General features: G+C 43.7%; 1 protein-coding gene and 1 non-coding gene across 2 annotated transcripts; both read right to left on the bottom strand.

Moving 5' to 3' along the window:
• Positions 1–494: 494 nt before the first annotated feature.
• Positions 495–8,468, bottom strand: RRM2 (ribonucleotide reductase regulatory subunit M2). The gene is made up of 10 exons (XM_060186994.1): positions 8,190–8,468; positions 8,017–8,091; positions 7,438–7,581; positions 7,176–7,292; positions 6,338–6,471; positions 3,848–3,942; positions 3,267–3,400; positions 2,390–2,494; positions 2,174–2,287; positions 495–2,091 (listed from the first exon to the last, which is right to left on the bottom strand). Exons 1-10 carry the CDS (start codon positions 8,304–8,306, stop codon positions 1,939–1,941), a joined length of 1,188 nt encoding a protein of 395 aa, XP_060042977.1. The 5' UTR covers positions 8,307–8,468; the 3' UTR covers positions 495–1,938.
• LOC132537953 (small nucleolar RNA SNORA22) lies at positions 6,019–6,153 on the bottom strand. Its single transcript, XR_009549354.1, has one exon. It is a non-coding gene; the product is annotated as a small nucleolar RNA SNORA22 (small nucleolar RNA).
• Positions 8,469–25,120: the final 16,652 nt, after the last annotated feature.

Here is a 25,120-nt window from a genome sequence, read left to right on the forward strand (position 1 = left end):
TAGATTCATCAGTCTGATGAGAGCTAAGCAAAACCCCAGTTGGGTGACCTTTAGCCCCACCTGTCTCCACCTCTACCCCTGGACAGATGGCGGCAGGCACAGAGCAGTAGCTGACTGTATGTGGGTAGTTAGGAAATCAATTCCACCTGTGTGCAGTGTGGTCACTTTGGGACATCTGTGGCTTTGGAAGTGTGCCTGTGTCCTGAGTCACTAGGAAAGCTTCTTCCATAGGACTGGTGACAATGAACAGTCTTCATGGAGGTTGAGGCGGGGAATAGCCTGTTTTTTTTTGTTGTTGATGTTGTTCTTTTAAGTTGAAATGCAAGTCTTACAGGAAGTCTTTATTTTAATCACTTAGCATTTGTGCATGCTCAATGCTGCTTTCCAGGTTCTAAGACTGACAACCATTTTCCTCAGCAGAGGAAGTGAATTGAGCCTGCGGAGCTAATTTCTGCATGCCAGCCAACACACCCTTTCCTTACCTTCCCTTGGACCTGACAAGGCAAGGTATTTTATTAATTTTTTTTATTAATTTTTATCTTTTTTACACAAATGTAAGGACCACATAGTAAGGACTAACTATATGGTTAACAATAATTTAAAACAAAGAAAAGGGTCCCATACTACAGAAATTAAAAAAAAAAACTATTTGACTATACAACAGATGCTAACAGGAGAGGCCCACGGTCAGCACAATGGTTGCTAATAGGTGCAGCTGCTGTAGGTCATACGCCATCTTCCATAATATGTCTTGGCTTTTTGAAAGGTTCTTAGGTATAATATATTAGTTCATACTTCCATCTAAAGTCAGTATTTGAATGGAACTTCTATTAACAGCTCATAGAATACTTGTTTTCTAGTTTAAGAATCCACCAGGTAATGCTCAAATTTAGATAAGCATTAGAATCACACTAAACAGATTCAACCAACTATAAACACTTCAAAGCATGAACAGATATACTCTAAAAGGACACAGTCAAGAAGCATTTTCTTATAAAGCTGTAAACAGCATTTTCCTTTGTGTAGCAAACACACACCTTCTAATAGGAAAGTTGTAAGTACAAACAGTTGGCATTTCAATACATAAAAAAAAAAAAAATAATAAATTCAACTTTTAGGAAAGTCCATTTTAGCTCTGGTTTTTACCACTTAAAGGACTAAGATATTAGGTGGGCTATACTGAAAGCCAGTTTAATACTATCTTATTCCTAGAGATCTCCTGTGTGCAAGAATCTCCCAAGGATCTTACATAGTGATTCCAATGCCAACTTGAGAAATAAACATTGTACCCCCCTTCACGCATGCCCAGGTTACTGCAGTCAGTCCAGATCACACTTCATTCCTGCCTTCAGTTACAGTTCCTTTCTCCTGTAACTCTATCCCAGATACTTCACCTAGGCTACATAACAGGATACTTTATAAGTGCAGAGGACTGATTTAAACGTACCTCAATTCATTAAAGAAAAAAAAATGTAGTACACTTATAATTTACATGAGTTTTAACTTATTTTGGTTACCTAGTAAATTCTGAATTAGTGGTAATTACAATTCTAGGCTTTCCCTTACGTATAAAGTGCCGGTGTTATGAATATACAAATGGGTAAGGCTGAAAGTCTGCTTTCAAGCAGTGGAGAGTGACACCTGCCTGTGGCCTTGTGATAATCAACTCTTGCGGGATCACTTATCCCATGAGTCCCCATACTCAAAAAGGATTTAAAGAATTCTAAAAGTTGGGGCTGGCTTTGTTCTAGAGGGCATCACTGGCACTATTCAACAGGCTTTGACTGAGGTAGCTACACAGCTTCACAGATGTCACTATGGATAATTCATGATGTAGCTGACTGATTGATGAACTTCAAGTAGCTGTTTTTGTTGTCTTTTTAAAAAATTTTTGTGATGAGAAAGGAAAAAAAAATTATCAGCACACCTTCAGTTCATTTAGAAGTCAGCATCCAAGGTAAAAGAGTTGTCCGTTGAACTTGACATCACGCCCATCCTCTGATACTCGCCTACTCTCTTCTCAAAGAAGTTAGTTTTGCCTTCCAATGAAATGTTCTCCATAAAGTCAAATGGATTCTCTACTCTGAAAACCTAAGAGATTCACAGCAAAATGTTAAATACAGAACACCAATCAGTTTCCCCACAAAATGCAAGTAAATAGACCATACTTTACCTTGCTGAAGCCCAGCTCCAGTATGAGTCTGTCGGCCACGAATTCAATGTACTGCTTCATTAAAGTGCAGTTCATCCCAATGAGATTCACTGGCAAGGCCTCTGTGAGGAACTCCTAGGAACAAAATGCAGCGTCTTGGTGAGACAAGCACAAAGGTATCTTCCAACAAGCATGAGACCCCTGACCCTACTGAAACCTTGATGCCCAGCCACATACCTGTTCTATCCTGACAGCATTGACAATTATTTCTCTGACTCTCTGCTCCGAAGGTTTATGTAGCAGATGTTTGAACATTAAACATGCAAAATCACAATGGAGTCCCTAGAAGAAAAGGTTAAGATCACTATAAAACCAAAGCTAGTTTCTTCTGCACTCTCATCTACATTGCCAAAGGGCAGAGGACTTCCACTGCCACTTACCATGCCACACCACTAAGGCAGGCACAGATACACCCATAACCCAGTGCTGGGTGTCAGCAAAGGGTGGGGGAGGGAAGTCAAATATTTAATCTCCAAATATGGCAGGGTTTGTGCTTCTCAAATGGGATCTACAACTAGAATTTCTGGGCACCTTTCCTAGCCTTTCTGCATTCAAAGACATCAACTGGGGGTGCCAGGTAGTGGTGACCCCAGTGGAACAGTTCAAACCTCAGTTGGGTCTCTACTACTCCCATCTCAGTATATTGCTGCCTATCCAAGAAAAAAACAAAAAACACTGTTATGGATTCATCAAGTCCCAATGGTCCAGTGGATCAAAAATGAAAATTCATTTCATAACTATTACACAGAACATCATAAAACCTATAGAGCAAAGTATATATTATTCTGAAAGTACAAGTAAAATCATTACAGTAAGCTTTATAAAAAGTTTGGCAGTTTGAGAGATGGTACAATGGCTAAGCTGAATTCTCAAGCATGAGGTCTTGAGTCTAACTGATCTTTGGCTTCACATAGGCCGGAGTGACGTTCTTGCTCGCATTAATGTTTTTAAAGTGACAGTATCCACCTGTGGATAGCAATATCTATAGTTCCTTCCACTGAATATGAGTTGTAGATTGTGTGGGTACAAAGAAATCTGTCACCGAATTACTCACCTCATCTCTGCTAATTAGCTCATTTGAAAATGTAAGACCAGGCATCAGTCCTCGTTTCTTGAGCCAGAATATGGATGCAAAAGAACCAGAAAAGAAGATTCCTTCCACTGCTGCAAAGGCTACTACACGTTCTCCTGTTTAAAAAGTAACACCAGGTTATCTTCAGTAACTCTGCATTCATAAGGCCAGTTAGAAACTGAAGCTGAGGCCTAAGTAGAGCCAAAGATATATATATATTTGTCTCCGGGGTTACTGCTGGGGCTCAGTGCCTGCACCATGAATCCACAGCTCCTAGAGGCCATTTCCCCCCCCCCCCCTTTGTTGCCCTTGTTGTTGTAGCCTTGTGGTTATTGTTATTGTTGATGTTGTTCATTGTTGGATAGGACAGAGAAATGGAGAGAGGAGGGGAAGACAGAGGGGGAGAGAAGGACAGACACCTGCAGACCTGCTTCACCACCTGTGGAGTGACTCCCTGCAGGTGGGGATCTGGGGGCTCGAACCGGGATCCTTACGCTGGTCCTTTGTGCCACATGCGCTTAACTGCCGCACTACCGCCCGACCCCTACCAAAGATATTCTTACCATAGGTGGCTTCTTTGTCCCCAATCCAACGCAAGGCCCAGTCTGCCTTCTTCTTTACACAAGGCATTGTCTCAATAGCGTTGAAGAGGAATTCCCTGGTAGAGACGGAGAGATCAGCATTATATTCAAGATTTCCAATCAAAAGTTCTGGGAGCAAGTCAAATTAGGACTCAAATGGGAAGTTTTTTTATGGTTTGCTTTTCCTTTATAAAATTCTCACTTCTTTGTTTTTATTAGCACACTGTGCCTCTCAGCAAGGGGGAATCTAACTTTGGATCAGATCACTTCCTACTATGACCCCAGATCATAGGGTCTGTTGGCCCTGAATCTTCTTTTTTTCCTCTTCAAATATATACAAGAGTAAAATACTCATAGCTACCTTTAACGAAGCGAAGGTGGGGTTTCAAGCCTGGATCATTCCTTCTGCCCTCTCCTACCCTCAATTTAAGTCCTCTGAGTTACCTCAGGAATCTGATTCCCACTCCAGTCCTATCTAAACAATCTCAGAAACCAAGGTCAGACACCAAGCTCCTTTCCATTTCTTTCCAATGTCCTTCTGAAACAGGAGTCTGACTCCTAACTTTTGAAGGTTAATCACTAGACTTTGCTAGTCCTACCATTTGTTTTTTTCCTAACCATGGTGAATTTTCTTTATTTAGCTCTAATCATTCTACCCAGTTTCCCCTATCCTTCAAGTTAACACTCCTCATTTTTCCAATTATTGACAACCCCCCCACACACACACACCTACAGTGCTGCCCACAGGCTCTTGTCCTGAAGCCGCTCCCGCAACATCTATTAACATTAACATTCTCTTCTCCAGTCAATCTTCAAAATGTATATCAGGCCTGAAACTATCTTTTTCTCTTCTACTATCCCACTGATAGAAACTACCATTTCAGGTGAAGGGTAGATAGCATAATGGTTATGCAAAACAGACTCTCATGCCTGAGGCTCCAAAGTCCCAGGTTCAATCCCCCCGGCACAACCACAAACCACAGCTGAACAGTGTTGTTTAAAAAAAAAAAAAACTACCACTTCAATCAAACTGCTCTGGGTCTAATTAATCCTGCTGTTCACTATAGTATCTTCGCCCACCCTGTCCAACGCTTGACGTCTCGTCACCCAATCTGGTCCCCTATGCCTACACTGAACTTCTCTGTTCCAGTCTCTTGGAAACAGAGTTGGCAGTCAGCTGAGGTAAAGAACAAACACCTCATCACAGACCCCTGCAAGCGTCAACCCGGCTTTGACCTAGCACGTTATGATTGGGCCCTCCTCAATCGCTATCGAACAGGCCATGGCCAGTGCGCCGCTATGTTCCATCGCTGGGGAGCCAGAGACGACCGAACTGCCCCTGCGGCTACAGACAGACTATGACCCACATAGTCAACGACTGCCACCTCTCCAGATTCAAAGGAGGTCTCGAAACTTTACATCAGGCTCAACCTGATGCTGTTGACTGGCTACGGAAGAAGGGCAAACGCTAGAAGAAGAACTATAGTATACACTGAAGATGCATTAAAATGTAGTTTCCCCCACCACCACAACCAGGGCTACCACTGGGGCTCAGTGCCTGCACTGTTTGCTACCAGCGGGTTAAGCGCACGTGGCGCAAAGCACAGGGACCGGCGTAAAGATCCGGGTTCGAACCCTGGCTCCCCACCTGCAGGGGAGTCGCTTCAGAGGTGAAGCAGGTGTCTCTGTCTTTCTCTCCCGTTTTCCCCTCTTCTCTCCATTTCTCTGCCCTATCCAACAAGGACAGCATCAATAACAACAATAACAAGGGCAACAAAAGGAAGTAATATTAAAAAAAAAAAAGAAATAGAAAAGAGAGACACCTGTAGCACTCCCCCGTGTATGAAGCTAAGCCCCCCTTGCAGGTAGGGACTGGGAATGTGAACCCAGGTCCTCACTCATGCTAACATATTCCCTTTACTGGGTGTACCACTGCCTGGTAACAAAAAAATGCATTTTATTTATCAAAGTCCTGAAGCTTTGAGAAAACCCTAGCTTATGGGAATGCCAGGTACTGAAGCTGGGATTCTCAGGCATTAAAGTATTTTTGCATAGCCATTATGATATCTTGTGAACTAAGGTTTTTTTCTTTAAAAAAAATTTTTTTGAATGGCTATTCTGAATCATCCATACCCTTTCATATAATTAATATAATTTGTGCTGACCTTTTGAATACATATAAAAGGATAAAGGAGTCCTTTTAATGCAGAGGAAAAGAACAGCCGTTGCTTTAGCACAGAATTAAAGCCAAGAGAACTATAAAGCCCTCAGGTGTGTTCACTGTGCAGGACAACTTTTGGTTTTAAGTAACTGGCTACTAAGGTGACCTCAGGCCTCTTTCTCAGAGGAGATGGCACTGGATGTTAGATTTTTTTTCTTTACGGCTCGAAGTCATGAATTAAAAAACCGCAAGTTCTTAGTGACATCATCAAAAAGTCCTCAACACACAGCCATACCATCCCCCACACTCACCTCTCTTTGGAATCTTTAATGTAAGTATCGATGAGGAGACTGTACATTTCAGAGTGTATGTTTTCCATGGCAATCTGGAAGCCATAGAAACAGCGGGCTTCTGTAATCTGAACTTCTTGGCTAAACCGCTCCACCTAGTGGTAGAAACAAAGTTCAGCATGAGGAAAAACCTACCAGGCAGCATGGATCACTCCTTTCCTGTACATTCATGTCTACATACACGTTTAGTACAATTCCTCATTTCTCTGGAGAAGTTGACTGTTTTTATCTGCCATGTGCCCAATTTACAGGTCAGAAAACAGACTGCTCCTGTTTTACTGGATTTTTCGGACAACAGGTATTTATTGATTCATTCTTTCCTGTCCTGGGGATTTCTTTCCTTTTTTTTTTTTTAAAAATATTTTATTAATTTTATTTTTGAGAGAGAGAAACACCAAAGCACTGCTCAGCTCTGGCTTATCGTGGTGCCAGAGACTGAACCTGAACCTTGTACTATCTCTGCTGATTCATTCATTCTTTCCTAATCCATTGCAAGAAGGAAAGAAGGATCCAACTCCCCACTCAGTAAAGACATAGATGTAGTCAAATTATTTAAACAGCCACAAACGAAGTAGGTCTATCATTACAACTTCATACTGTCTCAGCTACTTTATGATGGGTGGGGGGAGAGAAGAATACCAAGAAATAACTGCTATATATTCCAAAACAGGAGTCCATGTAAATTCTCCCTTACAGACAAATAAGATCTACTCAGATGGGGAGGGGGCTGAAAAGATTGAGGAAAGAGCATTAACGCTCCCTTAAAGTGGACAAAAGCAGATTTCTCTGGAAAACTTACCAAGTTTTCATTCACTATGCCATCACTGGCTGCGAAGAAAGCTAGCACATGGGATATAAAATATCTCTCCTCAGGTTTCAGGGCCTCCCAGTGCTGGATGTCCTTGGAAAGGTCCACCTGGAGGAAGAGATTCACAGGGGATTCAGAATCTCACCTTTTTTATTCTTAACCTTTCCGTGTAGCCTCACTACTTACTGCTCAATATATTTCAACCATCCACAAGAGAAAAGGGCAAAAGACACATGTTTCTGAATCGGATTACCTCCTCAGCTGTCCAAAATGAGGCCTCGGCCTTCTTATACATCTGCCAGATATCATGGTATTCGATGGGAAAGATGACAAAGCGACGGGGGTTTTCTCTCAGGAGTGGCTCCTCTTCGAGGCTGGGGACAGGAGCCTCGGTTTTCTGAGGGAAGAGTGAAAAGGTTCAGTGTGGGTCAAACCACATGGAATTGTCTTTTTTTCCACCAAAGTACTGCTCAGATCTGGTTTATGATGGTGCTGGGGCTTGAGCCTGGGACTTTGGAGCCTTAAGTATTAGTCTTTTTACGTAACCATGATGCTATATCCCCAGAATAGTGTTTCCCCCCCCCCTTCAGATAAGGCAAGTTCAATTTTTTTTTTTTTTTTTTTGTAATTTCATGTGGCCCAAGGCCTATGTCAGGCCCGGATCCAGGGAGAAAGTCAATAGGGAATATACTAGGGATCCAGAGGGAAAATAGGAAATGATGGGGTGCGCCCATCTAGGGCGGGAAACGGGCGCACACAATGAAGATTTGGCGCCAAAGGGTGGGCTGCCCCGCCCTCCCCAGGCGGAGGGCGCCCTCGGCCCACGGCTCACCGGCTCGGGCTCCTCCTGCAGGATCCTCCTCGCCGTCTTGCTGGCCAGCACGCGGGTCGCGCTGAGGCTCGGGGGCTGCAGGGAGAAGAAATACATTGAAGGGTGAGCCCACGGCCCCCGGGAGCCCTAGGAGGGGTCCCCGCCGCCCAGCCTCGGCCCCCCCACTTGCTCACCGTGTTCTCCTTGTCCGCCAGGCAGAGCTTTTTCAGGGGTGAAAGCTGCAGCTGTTTGGGGTCCACGATGGGGGTGAGCGGGGAGCGGGGGCACAGCGTGGCGGTGGCGGCTTGCATACTGATGAGCAGAGAGGTGCAGCTTGGAGCGGGACCCGAGCTGCGGCTTTGAGCCTCTCGCTATTTAAAGCTCCCGCGCCAGAGCGTAAGAGTGGGCGTGGCCGCCTCGCCATTGGATGGACGGTCGTCACGTAAGCGAATGAGGAGCCGAGAGAGTGGGCCCTCCGCCACACGCCACGCCCATTTCCTCAGAGCCCCTCCACCGTCCCCTTCCCCCACCTGGGCCATGCGGGATCTTGCGGAACTTGAGGGGCTTTGCGGCATCTTGAGAAAAGACCCCGGAGGTCACGCACGGGGCCCTGGGGAGCTGCACCCCAGCAGGCACAGACCAGGTCACCGAGGACCCGGCCGATTTCATGCGGCGCTAGCGCGCGCGGTAAGTCATAAACGGTCCAGAATGAAGCCACGGGATTGGAGCTGGCCGTCTGGCGGGAGTCCCACCTCCCCATTAACCAGTTTCGCGGGTCCTGGCAAACGGTTTTGCAATTCAAGTTGGTGCAAAGACCAGCCAAGGACACTCCTGATTACGAGAACAACTCCAAGTGGGGGTGGGTACCTTTTAGATAGAGATGCCTGTGGGTAGGGGCGGTGAGGTTGGGGTGGGTGGAGTGCACGCTCCCCCTGAGCCTCCTGGGCCGGGGAGTGGTGGGCACCTACCATGAGGTGGGGATGGGTGGCGGGGTGAGAGGCGTTGGAGTCTAAGCTCCACAATGCAGTTGTCACTTGGACACGTCACCCAAAAGTCGGTTCCTTTGTAGTAAAGTGGGACTACTGCCTAACTAGAATCCGTGTGGGATCCTTCATAAAATGAAATCAGTCCTGTGCTTGGTTCTTTGTAGGCATTTCCAGTTAATGGCAGTCTCCCACAGAAATTGCTAGCTGTCATCTCCCTGGACCCTGTGCTAGCTTTTTTTTAAAGGATGGCCCATGATGTAGACTCCTGAGAGGAACTCCAGAGAAGGGCGGCCATACACTCAGTAAATAAATCTTAATAAATCATACGCTCAGTAAGTAAATCTGAAGAAAAGGAAGGTCCAGAGAATGAATGAAGGACTAGGAATTTAAATTTATTCACTTACTATAATACTTTGGGAACATCAGCGAGCCTCTAAGGCAGATTATATCTGCATTGGGGTGAGAGTCGAGACATGGACTTGATAACACTTTTCATTTTTTCTTTGTATTTAATCTGCTCTATTTGCCATAGATATCTACCCTCACATGGCAAAATGCCAGAAATGAATGAAGAGACAAGAAATGTCAGTCTCCAAGAAAGGACATGACTGGCCTGTGGAAAGCTCACACCCCTGCAAACACTAAGGGCTTTATAAGCCTTTTTTTTTTTTCTAAGATATAATCCGTTAGAGAGGCCATGGTTAGGAAGCCACCCTACTTAGCTGTTTCTTCCACAGAGAACTCCTAATGACAGTCACACTCAGGAGACTAAGTAACAGCTAAATCTTTACTTTAGAATCATTTGTTATTAAGCAGCCCCTGTGCACTGTCAGTTTTGGCATACAGCTCCAGAAAATGCATCCTTTTACTGGTGACTTTTTATGACTGAAAGAGCTATTAGCACACTTAGCAGAATGTTTGCTATTCATTGGCCTTTATACCCAACTCACATCCAAGTGCTTGCTCTTTTTTTAAGCTCCTGCCATCTCTATGTACAAGAAATATGTAATGCACGTCTGTGAGCTTGTCAGCAGTTACACATTCTTAAGATGGAAGTGTGATTTTTTTTGTTTTGTTTTTTCCTAACGAACAAATTGATACATGTCCCTTGTCCAAAACTCCGGAGGACTAAGCCTAGCAGATGAGGCAGAAGGAAAAGGTGGCCATTCTTCAGCTTCTTCTTCTTCTAGCGTTTGCCCTTCTTCCGTAGCCAGTCAACAGCATCAGGTTGAGCCTGATGTAAAGTTTCGAGCTGAGTCATTTGGACTTGCCTCTCCTTGGGGCTTTCACTGTGGTCGCTTTAAGTAGGAGGCAGATGCAGAGAACCGCCAGGTGGTCTCGCCCAGGGGTCATCTTGGGTGTGTCCTCTCCCCCCCCCCCCCAGTCCCTCCTGTATGGAGTGCTTTGTCCCTGGGGTCTGGGGAAAAGGGCCCAGGACCCCTGCCCCACACCCAATGCTGAGAGTGGCAGGCCTCTTCCCGCGTTCACCCTTCAGGCAGCTCCTCCGCGATTGGCCGGCAGGAGGGAGGTTGTGCCGGAAGCCACCCATTCATCATTTCTAGAAGCAAACCACACCCCCCGACCGGGACTTGATCGGCGCGGGAAAGTCTGGAGGAAGAGGAACTGGGGCAGGGGGACAGGGCCTAGAGAGAAGGAAGCGAAGGGTTTTCCCAAAACTCCAACTCACTACACCACCCCGACCTGGAGTGGTGGTGAGGCCGGGGAGGTTGCATCTGGGAGGTTTACACTGACCACTGCTGTGAGGTGGATGCTGTCGGCTAGGTTCTTCAGGGAAGAAGCCAAGCCTGAGAATGCAAAGTCACTCCTCAAGGTCACTAGAGCATTTTCAAAGGCACAACTTAAAAACACACCTATTTCATTTATTTATTTGTGTATTGGCTAGAGGCAGACAGTGAGAGGGAAGGAGGAGATAAAGTGGGTGAGGAAGACACCCGAGCACTGCTTAATCGCTGTTGAAGCTCTCCCTGCAGGTGGGGACCTGGGGCTTGAACGTAACTCCTTTGTGCTTCATATGTGTTCTCTACCGGGTGCACCACTACCTGCCCCCCTTAAGTATGCTTTTTCTTTATTTTTTTGTTTAATATTTATTTATTCCCGTTTTGGGTGCCCTTGCTGTTTTGTTGTGTTACTCTCTACCTTAGCAAGTTAATTTTACCTTTTTATTACCACATAAGAATTGTAGTTATTGTTGTTGTTACTGATGATGCTGTTGGATAGGACAGAAAGAAATGAAGAGAGGAGGGGGAGACACTGAGGGGGAGAGAAAGATAGACATCTGCAGACCTGCTTCACCACTTGTGAAGCGACTCCCCTGCAGGTGGGGAGCCGGGGGCTCGAACTGGGATTCTTATACTGGTCCTTGTGCTTTGCGCCACCTGTACTTAACCCACTGCGCTACCGCAGTACCTAAGTATGCTTTTTCAGAGCATGTATTTATAAACAAGAGAGAACCAGAGCATCGTCTGGTGCATGAGATGCTAGCATTCAAACTCAGGACCCCAGTGATTTGATCCACAGCTCCACCTCCCAGGCCCATGAATGTTTTCCACTCAAAATTTTGAGCGGTCGGGTGGCAAGTCACTTGGTTGAGTACATATTACCATGCTCAAGGACCTGGGTTCAAGTGTCTCTCCCTCTCTTAAGCATGAAAATGTGTGCTATCACCATCAGTTTCTCTCTCTATCCTATTAAATAAAATATGTAGATAAATATTTTTAAAAGAACAAACTGAAAGAATTGAAAATTGTACAGAAGATAGGGCAGTGGCGCAGCCAGCTGAGCACACATTTTACCATGCACAAGGAAATGGGTTCAAGCTCTCTCGGTTCCCACCTGCGGGGCCCGAGAGGAGAGGGGGAAGCTTTAGGACCTGTAAAGCCCTGCTGCAAGTGTCTATCCAATAAATAAAATGAAGTGAAAAGTCTTAAGGGGCTGGGCAGGACGCATTTGGCTGAGTGAGTGCACATGTTAACCATGCACAGGGACCTGGGTTCAAGACTGCTCCCCACTTGGGATGGGGGGTGGGACGCTTCACAAGCAGTGATACAGTCAGTACTACATGTGTTTCTCTTTCTCTCTACCTATCTCCCCCTTCCATCTCAGTTCCTCTGTCTCTACTCAATACATAAATAAATAAATAGTTTAAAAAAACATTTTTTAATTATCTTTATTTTGTTTGATAGAGATAGCCAGAAATCAAGAGGAAAGAGTGGTGGAGAGGGGGAGCTGGGCAGTGGCGTAGCGGGTTAAGCGCACATGGCACCAAGTGCAAGGACTGGCTCAAGATCCTGGTTGGAGGGCTTCAGCTCCCCACCTGCAGGGGAGTCGCTTCACAGGTGGTGAATCAGGTCTGCAGGTGTCTATCTTTCTCTCCCCCTCTCGGTCTTCCCCTCTCTCAATTTCTCTCTGTCCTATCTAACAACAATGACAGTGCAATAACAATAAACAACAAGGGCAACAAAAGGAGAAAAATAAAAATAAATATTTAAAAAGAGGGAGAGGTAGAGAGACACCTGCAGCCTTGCTTCACCACTTGCAAAGCTTTCCCCCTGCAGGTGGGGACTTGGAGCTCGAACCCGGGTCCTTGTGCACTGTAATGTGTGCACTCTACCAGGTACCGCCACCACCCGGCCCTTTAAAAAAAAACATTTTTAAGAAATTGTACTGCATTCGTCACCTATCACCTACAAGTCCACAGTGGGCTCCATCCCCCCATATTTATCCACCTTCATGGGTGTGTAAGGCTAGTTTTTTTGTTTTTTTCCCCCCAAGTAACTTAAAGTGAGGTGCAAATAGTGTAACTCTTCACCCTTCTAGATTTTTTTCATCATATTTCATCATGTTGCTCCAAAAAATAAGGGCATTCTCTTAACACTCACAGTACCATGTTTATACCTAAGAAAACTGACATTCCCCAACACTGCCTCATAACTAGTGCATAGCAAATCTTCCCAGTACTTCTAAATGTATCTTTCATAGTGTAAGTGTGTGCTTTACACTTCTTTTTTCCCATGACACTGAAATTCAGGCCAGTGTCTAGAATGTTCTACATTTCTAGAATATAGAATTACATTACCTGCTTATGTCTTAATGACATCCTTTAGCTTGTTGTTTTTTTTCTTTTAACCTCTATACATTGGCTATTAGCTATGAAGCTTCCGCTAGATTTAGTTTTGTCTGTAGTACAATATACATGTGAGTTCAGTTTTACTATTTGCAGTATGCTGTTCATTGGCACGTTCATGTGGGTTGTACATCTCTCACCAGCATCCATTTCTAGGGCTTTTTCACCATCCAAAACACAGACTCTGTCCCAATTAAACACTAGCTTCCTCATTACTCCTTACTCCAACCACCAGTTTTTCTGTTGGTATGAGTTTGACTACTGCAAGTGCTTCTCACTTGTATGGAAGCTTATGACTTTTATACCCTTTTGTGCCTGAATTTTTTCTCTTGTCTAAGGCATCACCATTGTGGGCCAACTTTTCAGAGAAGGAGAAAGAAACAAAACAACAGCAACAACAAACACCACAGCACTGAAGCTTTCCCCGGTGTGGTAGGGACTGAGCTTGAACCTGTGCCGTGCATCTGGCAAAAGCAGGCACCCTCCCAGGTGAGCCATCTTGCCAAACCATGTCTAGCTTGGGTCACATAGCATAATGTCCTCAAGGCTCACTCATGTTGGGAGCGTGTATCAAAGTTTCCCTATCCAGGACAAATAATACTCCGTTGTATTGATATGCCATATTTTGTTTATGAGTTGTTCCTTCCTGAAATCCATCTGCGCCTTCCTTCCATGGAGTTCTTTGTTTCCCAAGGTGAATCTTTCGGACCCTGGAGGCCAGCAAGATAGCTCACTTAGTGTGCTGCTTTGTCATTTGTCAACTCAGGTTTGAGCCTGGCCCCCACATCAAAGGAAGCTCTGGTACTTTGGAAAACAACCTCAACACTGGGAAGTAGGCCTTTTAGCTGCTCACGAAGGGGGAAATACATTCTTCTTCTTGAGTGGGAAATAGAATACTTTATGGCTGCATTATTCATGGCCAGACAGACTGAAGGTGAGGTTGGATCTATCAGGATTTGTCATGCTATCTATCAGGATTTGCTATCTATTTGCTATCATGCTATCTATCAGGATTTGTCATGCTCTGCCACTTAGGAAGCTTTCTCTTTGCATGGTGCTCCCTAGTGGTGCCAGGGACTGGAACCTGAGTCTGTTCACATGGCAAAGTGGGCACTTTAATGGATGGACCATCTCCTAGCCCCTTCCTTTTAGTTTAATGCTGAATAATTTTTGTTTTATGAAAGCACTGTTCAGTTCTAGCTTGTGGTGGTGCTGGGGATTGAACCTGAGACCTTGAAGTCTTAGGCATTAAGGACTTTGCATAACCATTATGCTGTCTCCTTAGCCCTGGAAAAAAATTATTTATTTATTTATTTATGTTTTACTGTAGGACCAGCTGGTGGTACACCCAGGAGAACATTTTCTTTACCAGGTGCAAGGATCAGGATTCAAGCCCCTGGTCTCTACTTGCAGTGGAGGAAGCTTTACAAGTAGTAAAGTAGTGAGTGCTACAGGTGTCTCTTTCTCTTTCCCACTCTATCTCCCCCTTCCCTATCAAGTTCTCTCTGTATCTGTCAATAAGACAAAGAAAACAAATGGCTATCAGAGCAGTGGATTCATTGTGCAGGTACTGAGACCCAGCAAGGGTGAGGGTAGATAGCATAATGGTTATGCAAAGAAACTTCATGGTTGAGGCTGCAAAGTCCCAGGTTCACTCCCTAGCACCACCGTAAGCCAGAGCTGAGCAGTGCTCTGGTGTCTATCTCTATCTCTCTCATTAAAATAAATACGTTTTTAAAAAGAGAGAGATCAGGACTTCTCTCTGCCATTGTATATACTGCCAGAGATCAAACTCAGACTTCATTCATTTGGGATATGTATACTATTGCTACCTCCTTGACCCTGAGTAATCTTTTCTAATTTGATTTTGAATAGAGACAGAGAGAAATAAAGAGCAAAGAGGTAGCTAGAAAGGGAAAGACAGACACCTGCAATACTGCTTCACCGCTTATGAAGCTTTCCCCTTACAGGTGGGGACCGAGGGCTTAAACTTGGGTCCTTGAGCACTGTGAAATGTGCACTAAACCAGGTGTGCCACCAACTGATCCTGCCCAAATAACTTTAATGAGTAGACCACAATGCTGATTCCTAGTACAGTGATGTGTGTTGAGTGGGCTGGTGGAGATAGTTTTGCAAAAGGTTGCAAATCCTCTCAACTGAATTAGGCCTGCTGGAGAGGAGATGGGAAGGGCAAAGTCAACTTGAACTCAAGAGATAAAACTCTAGGCTACTGACAACGCCCATACATTCTAGCTAAATAATAACCAGACGGCAGGCACAGGAAAAGCAACCCTATAAAGACATGATGACGGTTTTAAGCCCCTGACTCCCCACCTGCCGGAGGGTCGCTTCACAAGTGGTGCAGCAAGTCTGTAGATGTCTGTCTTTCTCGAACAAACAAACAAACAAAAAAGATATCTGTCTTTCTCCATCTTATCTCTATCTCTCTTCCTGTCCCCTCTCAATTTCTCTCTGTCCTATCCAATAAAATGGAAAAAATGGCCTCCAGGGGCCATGGATTTGTAGTGCCAGCACCAAACCCCAGCAACAACCCTGGAAACAAGAGAAAAAAAAAAAAAAAAAAGACAAAATGACTTACTTTCCTGCCAAGCTAACTGCTCTTAGACCAGATCGGGTCAATGGATGAAATGTGCACTCAACCAGGTGTGCCACCACCCGGTCCTGCCCAAATAAATATTCCAGAATTCCACTGTCGTTTCTTATTTATAAGATGGCCGTGGACATGCCATTTGCTATTTCCTGAGTCTGTTGTTTTACTGAGAAAATGGATGCTATCAACCTCATAGGGTTATTCTAAGGATTAAGTAGGCTAGGATTTTTTTTTTTTTTTTAAACCAGAGCACTGCTCAGCTCTGGCTTATGGTGGTGCGGGGGACTGAACCTGGGACTTTGGAGCCTCAGTCATGAGAGCCTCTTTGCATAACCATTATGCTATCTACCCTCTGCCCTGGATTTTTCTTTCTCTCTTTCTTCCTTCCTTCCTTTTTTTTTTTAATATTTATTTATTTATTTCCTCTTGTTGCCCTTGTTGTTCTATTGATATAGTTATTATTGTTGTTATTGATGTCGCTGTTGTTGGATAGGACAGAGAGAAATGGAGAGAGGAGGGGAAGACATTAAGGGGGAGAGAAAAACCTGCAGACTTGCTTCACCACTTGTGAAGTGACCCCCCTGCAGGTGGGGAGCCCGGAGCTCGAACCGGGATCCTAACATTGTCCTTGCGCTTTGTGCCACCTGCGCTTAACCCACTGCGCTACTGCCCATCTCCCTTCTTTCTTTTTAAAGAATTTATTTACTTATTCATGAGAAAGATAGGCAGAGAGAAAGAAAGAACCAGACATCACTCTGATACATGTGCTGTCAGGGATTGAACTTGGGACCTCATGGTTGAGAATCCAATGCTTTATCCACTGCACCATCTCCCAGACCACAGATTTTTTTTCTTTTCTTTTTTTTTAAATTTCCTAAGACAGAATTGAGAGGGGAGGGGAAAAGACACCTGCAACACTGTTTCACCACTTGTGAGGTTGTTCCCCACCCCCCCAGGTCAGGACTGATGGCTTGAACCCAGACAGGTCCTCACACTTGGTGAACTGTGTGCTTAACTGCTTGCATTGAGGCCCAGCCTCAGGCTATGTTATTTAAAGCACCAGACATGGACATTCGGATGCTCTGCCCTTCCAGTTTAACCAGGCGGTGGTTCACATGGTTGAGCACACATGTTATAATGTGCAAGGACCGAGGTTCAATCCCCCGATTCCCACTTGCAGGAGGAAAGCTTCACAAGTGGTGAAGCAGGGCTGCAGGTGTCTATCATTCTCCCTCCCTCTCTCTCCTCCTTTCTCAGTTTTTCTGTCTCTAACCAGTAATAAATAAATAAAAATATTTTAAAGAGAGAGGGAAAAAAAAAACAATGCAGAGACACCGAAACACTTCTCAGTTCTGGCCTATCGTGGTACTGGGGATTGAACTGGGACTTTTAAAAAATAAATGAATAAATAAATTTAATCAGGGGCCTGAGCTGTGGCACACCCCCTAGATCATACACATTATCATGCACAAAAAAGAAAAAAAAAATCTAACCAGTCCTGTGTGGTTTTCTCATTCTCTTTAGTTAATTTCCAGGTGACTCCTATCCCAGGCTCACATCCCACCCACCCACCACAATGAGCTTCAGTGCAGGTGAGGGAGGCAGAAGCAGTCTGCCCTCCAACCCTGAGGGCTATACCTCCTAGGCTTCAGGTGTGAGGCCCCCTTCCTCCTCCCATCCCCCATCCTCTAGAAACTGGGGTGGGCTCCTCAAACAGTGTTGTTGAAGCAGGGTGAGGTGTCAGGGCAAATCAGCAGGAGCCTGGACCATGGTGCCCAGCTGTACCGGAAGCACTTTAGGATAACCTGCACAGATGGTGATTGCCAACTTGCCTTCAACGTGACCTTGCGTTGGACTGAGTTCAAGCACAGCCATGGCCCAAAAGTGTGTGAAGATAACACGAAGGAGCTTGAGTCCAAAGCCCAGCCTCGCTGAGATTATGAGAGCAGGACTTTGTTGAAATTTACCTTTTCCCTGTTCCAGGGATGTGAGCATTCACTAAAAAGTAAACTCAAAGTACTTCAGCTTGGGGGCCGGATAGTAGTGCGGCCTGGGTGAGCACACGCCCATTACTATGTACAGGTCCCGCACACACACCTACGGGGATGGGGGAAGCATCACAAGTAGAGAAAGAGACCTTGCAAGGGACACCTGCAAACCTGCTTCACCCCTCATGAAGCTCCTCACTGCAGGTGGGAACTTGAGAGTTCCAACACTTCTCTGTGTCACCGCCTGGGCAGCAAAATAAATCTTTCTTAAAATATTACTTACTTTATGCATGTACAAACTATTGTATTTACTGTTGAATGTAAAACATCAATCCCCCAAATAAAGGAAAAATATATAATTTAATATGTATTTGCCCTTTTTTTTCCCTATGATCTTGCCTTCTCTTACTTTCTAAGTCACAACTACTACTTAGGAGTACCTTTCCTTTTTTTTTTTTTTTCTTTTTTTCCTGTTTGTTTCCTTTTTCTCTCTCCAGGTCCTGATGGAATTAGAGTTCAGAGCCCCCTGGCTATCTTCCCCTAGCAGTTACTTATTTTAATGAGAGAGCTACAGAGAATGAAATGGAGAAAGACCAGAGCACTGTTCAGCTCTGACTTAACTATTATGCTATCTCCTCAGCCCAATAAGTCTATTTAAAGATTAAAAACTGGGCTAGGGAGGTGACCATGTTCCTGCTTTTAACCTTGTATGAAAATGAAACTACAGGGCTTGGGAAATAGCCCAAAGGTTACACAAATACTATGAAACCTCTGACTGAGATCCCAAGTTCAGCCCCAGGCACCATATTAAGCCAGAGCTGTGCAGTGCTCTGGTTAAAAGAAGAAGAAAGCATAATGGTTCTGCAAAATCCCAGGTTCAATCCCCACCACCAACATAAACCAGAGCTGAGAAGTGTTCTGCATTCTCTCTCTCTCTCCCTCCCTCCCTCTTCCTCTCCCCCCCTTCTCTCTCTCTCTCTCTCACACACACACACACATCTGCATTCTCTCTCTCTCTCCCTCCCTCCCTCTTCCTCTCCCCCCCTTCTCTCTCTCTCTCTCTCTCTCTCTCACACACACACACACACACCATTAAAATTAGTAAGGGGCCAGGTTGTGGTGCACCTGGTTGAACACGTGTTACTGAGAAGCTGGCTAAACCAGGCAAAGTTGAGGCTGAAAATTCAGTACATGGGTGACAATATGGCAATATTGTTTTAATTCTTATTTTAGAAATGCTTAGCTTGACTAAACCGCTTATCTGCTTCCGTAAGCCCCACTAATTCCCTCTCAATTTCTAACTGTCTCTATCCAATAAGTAAATAAAATAATAAAAAAATAAAATTAATAAAATATTTAAAGTTAAAATGATACTATGGTATACTTTTTTTTTCTGTCAAGGCAGTGACTCGCTTTATTGAGGAAAAGGCCATTTTTTAGAGGCAGGGGGTAGAGGCAGGGATGGAAAGGTAGGGTGAGATGACATTAGAGGTGGTGTAAGGTGGCGTCACCATCACCGTCGGTGGAGCCTATGCTCTTTACGCATCATCAGCTGGAGGGCAGAGGTGAATTCAGGCATGGCCTACAGGAAATGCTGTGTCACTCTGAGGAAGTTAGTGACCATCAGCAAAACTCGAGCCAGGCTTACGGAATGTCTGCTGGGCCTAGATCGGGGCCAAGCAGACCCCAACATATCCCCCTTCTGTTTTTGTAATGCCAGGTCGCATAGCTCCTGTCTTAGGTTGTCACAGCACCAGTGATTTTTTTTTTTAATTTATTTCTTTATTGGGGAATTAATGTTTTACATTCAACAGTAAATATAATAGCTTGTACATGCATAATATTCCCCAGTTTCCCATTTAACAATACAACCCCCACTATGTCATTTATCATCCTTCATGGACCTGTATTCTCCCACCCACCCACCCCAGAGTCTTTTACTTTGGTGCAATACGCCAATTCCATTTCAGGTTCTACTTATGTTTACTTTTCTGATCTTGTTTTCAACTTCGGCCTGAGAGTGAGATCATCCCATAGTCATCCTTCTGTTTCTGACTTATTTCACTCAACATGATTTTTTCAAGGTCCATCCAAGACCGGCTGAAAATGATGAAGTCACCATCTTTTACAGCTGAGTAGTATTCCATTGTATATATATACCACAACTTCCTCAGCCACTCATCTGTTGTTGGACACCTGGGTTGCTTCCAGGTTTTGGCTATTACAAATTGTGCTGCCAAGAACATATGTGTACACAGATCTTTTGGGATGTGTGTGTAGGGTTCCTTAGGATATATCCCCAGGAGAGGAATTGCAGGGTCATAGGGTAGGTCCATTTCTAGCCTTCTGAGAGTTCTCCAGACTGTTCTCCACAGAGGTTGGACCAATTTACATTCCCACCAGCAGTACAGGAGGGTTCCTTTGACCCCACACCCTCTCCAGCATTTGCTGCTGTTACCTTTTCTGATGTATGACATTCTCACAGGAGTGAAGTGATATCTCATTGTTGTCTTGATTTGCATTTCTCTGACAGAGACTTGGAACATTTTTTCATGTGTTTCTCGGCCTTTTGGATCTCTTCTGTGGTGAATATTCTGTCCAAGTCCTCCCATTTTTGGATAGGGTTATTTGTTGTCTTGTTGTTGAGTCTGGCAAGCTCTTTATATATGTTGGTTATTAAACTCTTATCTGATGTATGGCATGTAAAGATCTTCTCCCATTCTGTGAGGGGTCTCTTGGTTTGGGTAGTGGTTTCTTTTGCTGTGAAGAAGCTTTTTAATTTGATGTAGTTCCATAGGTTTATACTTGCCTTAGTCTTCTTCAGGAATTTTCCATCTGTTTCCATTTTTGTAGTGTTTTGATCATAAAGGGATGTTGTATTTTGTCAAAGGCTTTCTCTGCATCTATTGATATGACCATGTGGTTTTTGGTCTTGCTTTTGTTGATGTGGTGGATCACATTGATTGATTTATGTATATTAAATCAACCTTGCATGCCTGGGATAAACCCCACTTGGTCATGATGAACAATCTTTTTGATATACTGTTGTATCCGGTTGGCTAGAATTTTGTTCAATATTTTCGCATCTATGTTCATCAGAGATATTGGTCTGTAGTTTTCTTTCTTGGTTGTGTCCCTGTCTGCTTTTGGTATCAGGGTGATGTTGGCTTCATAGAAGCTGGCAGGGAGTATTCCAGTGTCTTCAATCTTCTGGAAGACTTAAAAGTAGAGGTATTAGTTCTTCTTTGAAGGTTTTGTAGAATTCATTTGTAAAACCATCTGGTCCAGGACTTTTATTATTGGGGAGATTTTTGATAACTGTTTCGATTTCATTAGCTGTGATGGGCCTGTTCATGTTATCCACTTCCTCTTTACTTAGTTTTGGAAGTTGGTAGGTATCTAGGAAATCGTCCATTTCTTCCAGGTTCTCTAGCTTGGTGGCATATAGTTGTTCATAGAAGTCTCACATGATATGTTGAATTTCTGCGGTGTTTGTTGTGATAAATCCTCTTTCATTTACTATCCGATTTATTTGGGTCTTTTCCCTTTTTTGTTTTGTGAGTCTGGCTAAAGGTTTGTCGATTTTGTTTACTCTTTTGAAGAACCAACATTTACTTTCGTTGATCTTTTGTATGGTTTTCCTATTCTCAATGTTATTTATTTCTGCCCTAACTTTAGTGATTTCTGACCTTCTGGTTGCTGTAGGGTTCCTTTGTTGTTCTTCTTCTAGGTCTTTAAGATGTGCAATCAAGCTGTTTATTTGTGCTTTTTATTGTTTCCTAATGTGTGCTTATATAGCTGTGAACTTCCCTCTTAGGACTGCTTTAGCTGTGTCCCAGATATTTTGATAGCTGGTGTCTTCATTTTCATTGAAGTCTCGAAACATTTTGATTTCTTCCTTGATTTCCTCTTTGACCCAGAAGTTGTTAAGAAGTGTACTGTTGAGCTTCCACTTTTTGGGACTGTTACTAATCTTTTGTTGATTGTTAAGTGTTAGTTTAATTCCACTCTGGTCTGAGAAGATGCTTGGGATGATTTCAATGCTCTTGAATTGGCTGATGCTGTCTTTGTGGCCTAACATATGGTCTATCCTTGAGAATGACCCATGTGGATTTGAGTAAAATGTGTATTCCAGTTTCTTGGGATGAATGGCTCTGAAAATGTCCAATAGTTCTAGTTTATCTATCTCTTCATTTAGCTCCCTTATGTCTTTATTGATTTTCTGCCTGAATGATCTGTCAAGTTGAGAGAGTGGGGTGTTGAAGTCCCCTACTATGATTGTGTTATTGTTAATATATTGCTGTAGCTCTTTCAGTAGAAGTTTGATGTATTTATAGATGGCTTCTCTTTGGGTGCATAGATGTTAATAATTGTTAAGTCCTCTTGATTGACTGATCCTCTGAGCATTAAGTAGTGTCCATTCCTATTTTTTTTTATCTTATCTATTTTAAAGTCTATCATGTCAGATATGAGAATAGCTGTTCCTGCCCTTTTTTTGTGGGCCATTGGCTTGTATGATAGTTTTCCATCCTTTCATTTTAAGTCTGTGTTTGTCTTGTTGAGTTAGATGGGTTTTCTGTAGACAGCATATTGTTGGGTTGTGTTTTCTGATCCATCTTCCTACTCTGTGTCTTTTAATAGGTGAATTCAGGCCATTGACATTTATTGATATCAAAGATTGAAGATATTTTAACACCATTCTTGTAGAGTTTTAGAGTGTTTTGATATATGTCCTATTTGTGGTGGTCTGGTTGTTTATAGGAGACCTTTCAGAATTTCTTTCAGGGCAGTCTTGGTGATAGTTGATTCCTTCAACTGTTGCTTGTCTGAGAAGGTTTTGATGCCTCCATCTAGTCTTAATGACAGTCTAGCAGGATATAGTATTCTTGGCTGAAAGCCTTTCTCATTGAGCACTCGATAGATATCTTGCCATTCTCTTCTGGCCTGTAGTGTTTGTATGGAGAAGTCTGCTGCTAATCTTATGGGTTTTCCTTTGTAGGCGACTCTTTGTTTTTTCTCTTGCAGCCTTCAGGATCCTTTCTTTATCCTTATTCCTTTCCATTCTAAGTATGATATGTCTTGGTGTCTTTAGGTCTGGGTTAATTCTGTTTGGGACCCTCTGGGCTTCTTGAATCTTTATGTCTTTGATGTTGTCTAGACTAGAGAAGTTTTCAGCTATTATGGCCTGGAAAATGCTTTCTTCCTCTCCTTCTCTTTCTTCCTCTGGTATGCCAATAATGCGTATATTGTTTCTTTTGAAGTCATCCCATAGGACTCTGTTGTTGTTTTCAGCATCTCTTAATCTCTTTTTGAGATCTCTTATTTCTTTTTTAGTTGTCTCTAATTCATCCTCAGTCTTGCTAATTCTGTCTTCAGCCTCATAGATTCTATTCTCTCTGCCCCCTACTGTTTTCTGGAGTTCATCTATTTTGTTGTCCTACTCTGATACTGTTTTAGCTTGTTCAACTAGTTGCATTCTTAGCTCAGCAATTTCAGCTTTCAGCTCTCTAATAACCATGAGATCATTAGTATTTTCTTCCATATTATCATTTGTTGTTCCTGTATTTCTGATTACAATTTTTTCAAATTCTTTACTCACTCCTGTTATTATTTCCTTAGCTAATGTTTGGATGTTGAACTCGTTATTTTGTGCTTCACCCTCTGGAGGACTTTTAGCTGGACTCTTGTCCTGGTTTGATTCTCCAATATTTTTTCTTGTTGTTTTAACCATTTTATATATTATGTTATGAGTTCTCTTTATCAGAACTTTTCAAATTATTGGTCACTATTGCCTGGATTGACTTGTGTCTAAGTACGTTAATTATAGGGTTCACAGTGGTGGACGTTAACAGTTGTTTCAATCCCTGAGTTGGAGTTCAGTGGTTTAAAAGCCTCTTTTTTTTTTTTTTCTTCCCTGTAGGCTATGGGAGTCTGAGGGCTTTTAAACTGTCAATAGGCTTCTTAGCTTAATCACTGACTCCTAACCAAGAGATAAAGCAGGGTGTGGCAGAGATAATCTAGTGGTTATGCAAAGAGACTTTCACAGCCCCTCAGCTATGCCACCGAGGTATAGGTCTTCTCCTGAGTTTCCTGGTTAGATCTCTGTCCCCAGGTGTCCCTCCCTGTTGCTGCTCCAGATTCTGAGGGTAGTAGCAATGGAGACTCAGAGTTGCACTTGGTGAGTCTCTGGGGAGTCCTCTCCTCCCTTAAGCTGTCCCCTTGTTGGTGGAGCAGACTGGAGGTGGTGTCTCCACTGATAAACTGCTGAACTGTTATCAGTCACTTAATCTCCCCCTAGGCTCCTCTCTCCTCTCTGTCACCAGCCACACGTGTTTGTACTCACCGGTGATTTACTGGGTTCCTGTGGTCATTCTAGTCCTGTCTTGTTTCAGTCCTGGGTGGTCTCCTTTGGTATTCCTATTTGATCCGGGAGAGGAGAAGAGAGGAGAGGAGAGAAAGTGATCTGCTGCTTGTAGCTCCGCCTCCGGAAGTCGAAATCCTTTTTTTTTTTTTTGCCTCTAGGGTTATTGCTGGGGCTCTGTGCCTGCACTACAAATCCACTGCTCCTGGAGGCTATTTTTTTCCCTTTTGCCTTTGTTTATCCTTGTTATTGTTGCTATTGCTGTTGGATAAGATAGAGAGAAATCAAGAGAGAGAAAGACAGAGATGGGGAGAGAAAGACACCTGCAGACCTGCTTCACTGTTTGTGAAGCAACCCCACACACACACACAGGTGGGGAGTCAGGGGCTCGAACTGGCATCCTTACGCTGATGCCTGCGCTTTGCACCATGTGCACTTAACCCACTGCGCTACCACCCAGCCCCTGGTATAATACTTTCATGGTTTAGTTGTAGTCTCGGCATTTTCTTCCTCTCCTACTTTTTTAAAATGCTTTTTTGAATTCTTTATTTTTAATAATACCAGACAGAGAGGAATTAAGAGACAAAGGGGGAGAGAGATTGAGAGACACCTTTCGTCCTGTTTCACTGCTTGAAGCCAGGTCCTTGTGCATTGCAACACATGCATTCTATCAGGTTTGCCACCACCACTAGGCGTGAGTTAGGGTCTTTTCAACCTATGATGGGTTTATCAGGACTTGATTCCACTCATCATTAATTGAGGAAGATCTATAATTAACTGGCTACCTAGATGGTAGCTTACCCTGAAAAAGATGGGAAACAAACTGGAGGTCACTGACTTGGGGGTTACTCATCCTTTTTTAAGCATGGATCCCAGTGAAGAAGTGCTTTCAGGCAGGGGGGTAGATAGCATAATGGTTATGCAAAAAGACTCTCACACTTGAGGCTCTGAAGTCCCATGTTCAGTCCCCGAACTACCATAAACCAGAACTGATTAGTGCTCTGGTAAAAAAAAAATAATAATAAAATAATAATT

Source organism: Erinaceus europaeus, chromosome 3 (genome assembly GCF_950295315.1).
Source record: "Erinaceus europaeus chromosome 3, mEriEur2.1, whole genome shotgun sequence".
Classification (NCBI taxonomy): Eukaryota; Metazoa; Chordata; class Mammalia; order Eulipotyphla; family Erinaceidae; genus Erinaceus; species Erinaceus europaeus.

Coding starts and splice junctions, on each gene's coding strand:
- RRM2 (XM_060186994.1), bottom strand. CDS start 8,306: ATGCAAGCCGCCACCGCCACGCTGTGCCCCCGCTCCCCGCTCACCCCC. Junction 2,288..2,389: donor ATGCTGTCAGGATAGAACAG/GTATGTGGCTGG, acceptor TTTTGTTCCTAG/GAGTTCCTCACAGAGGCCTT. Junction 2,092..2,173: donor TGGAGCTGGGCTTCAGCAAG/GTAAAGTATGGT, acceptor TGAATCTCTTAG/GTTTTCAGAGTAGAGAATCC.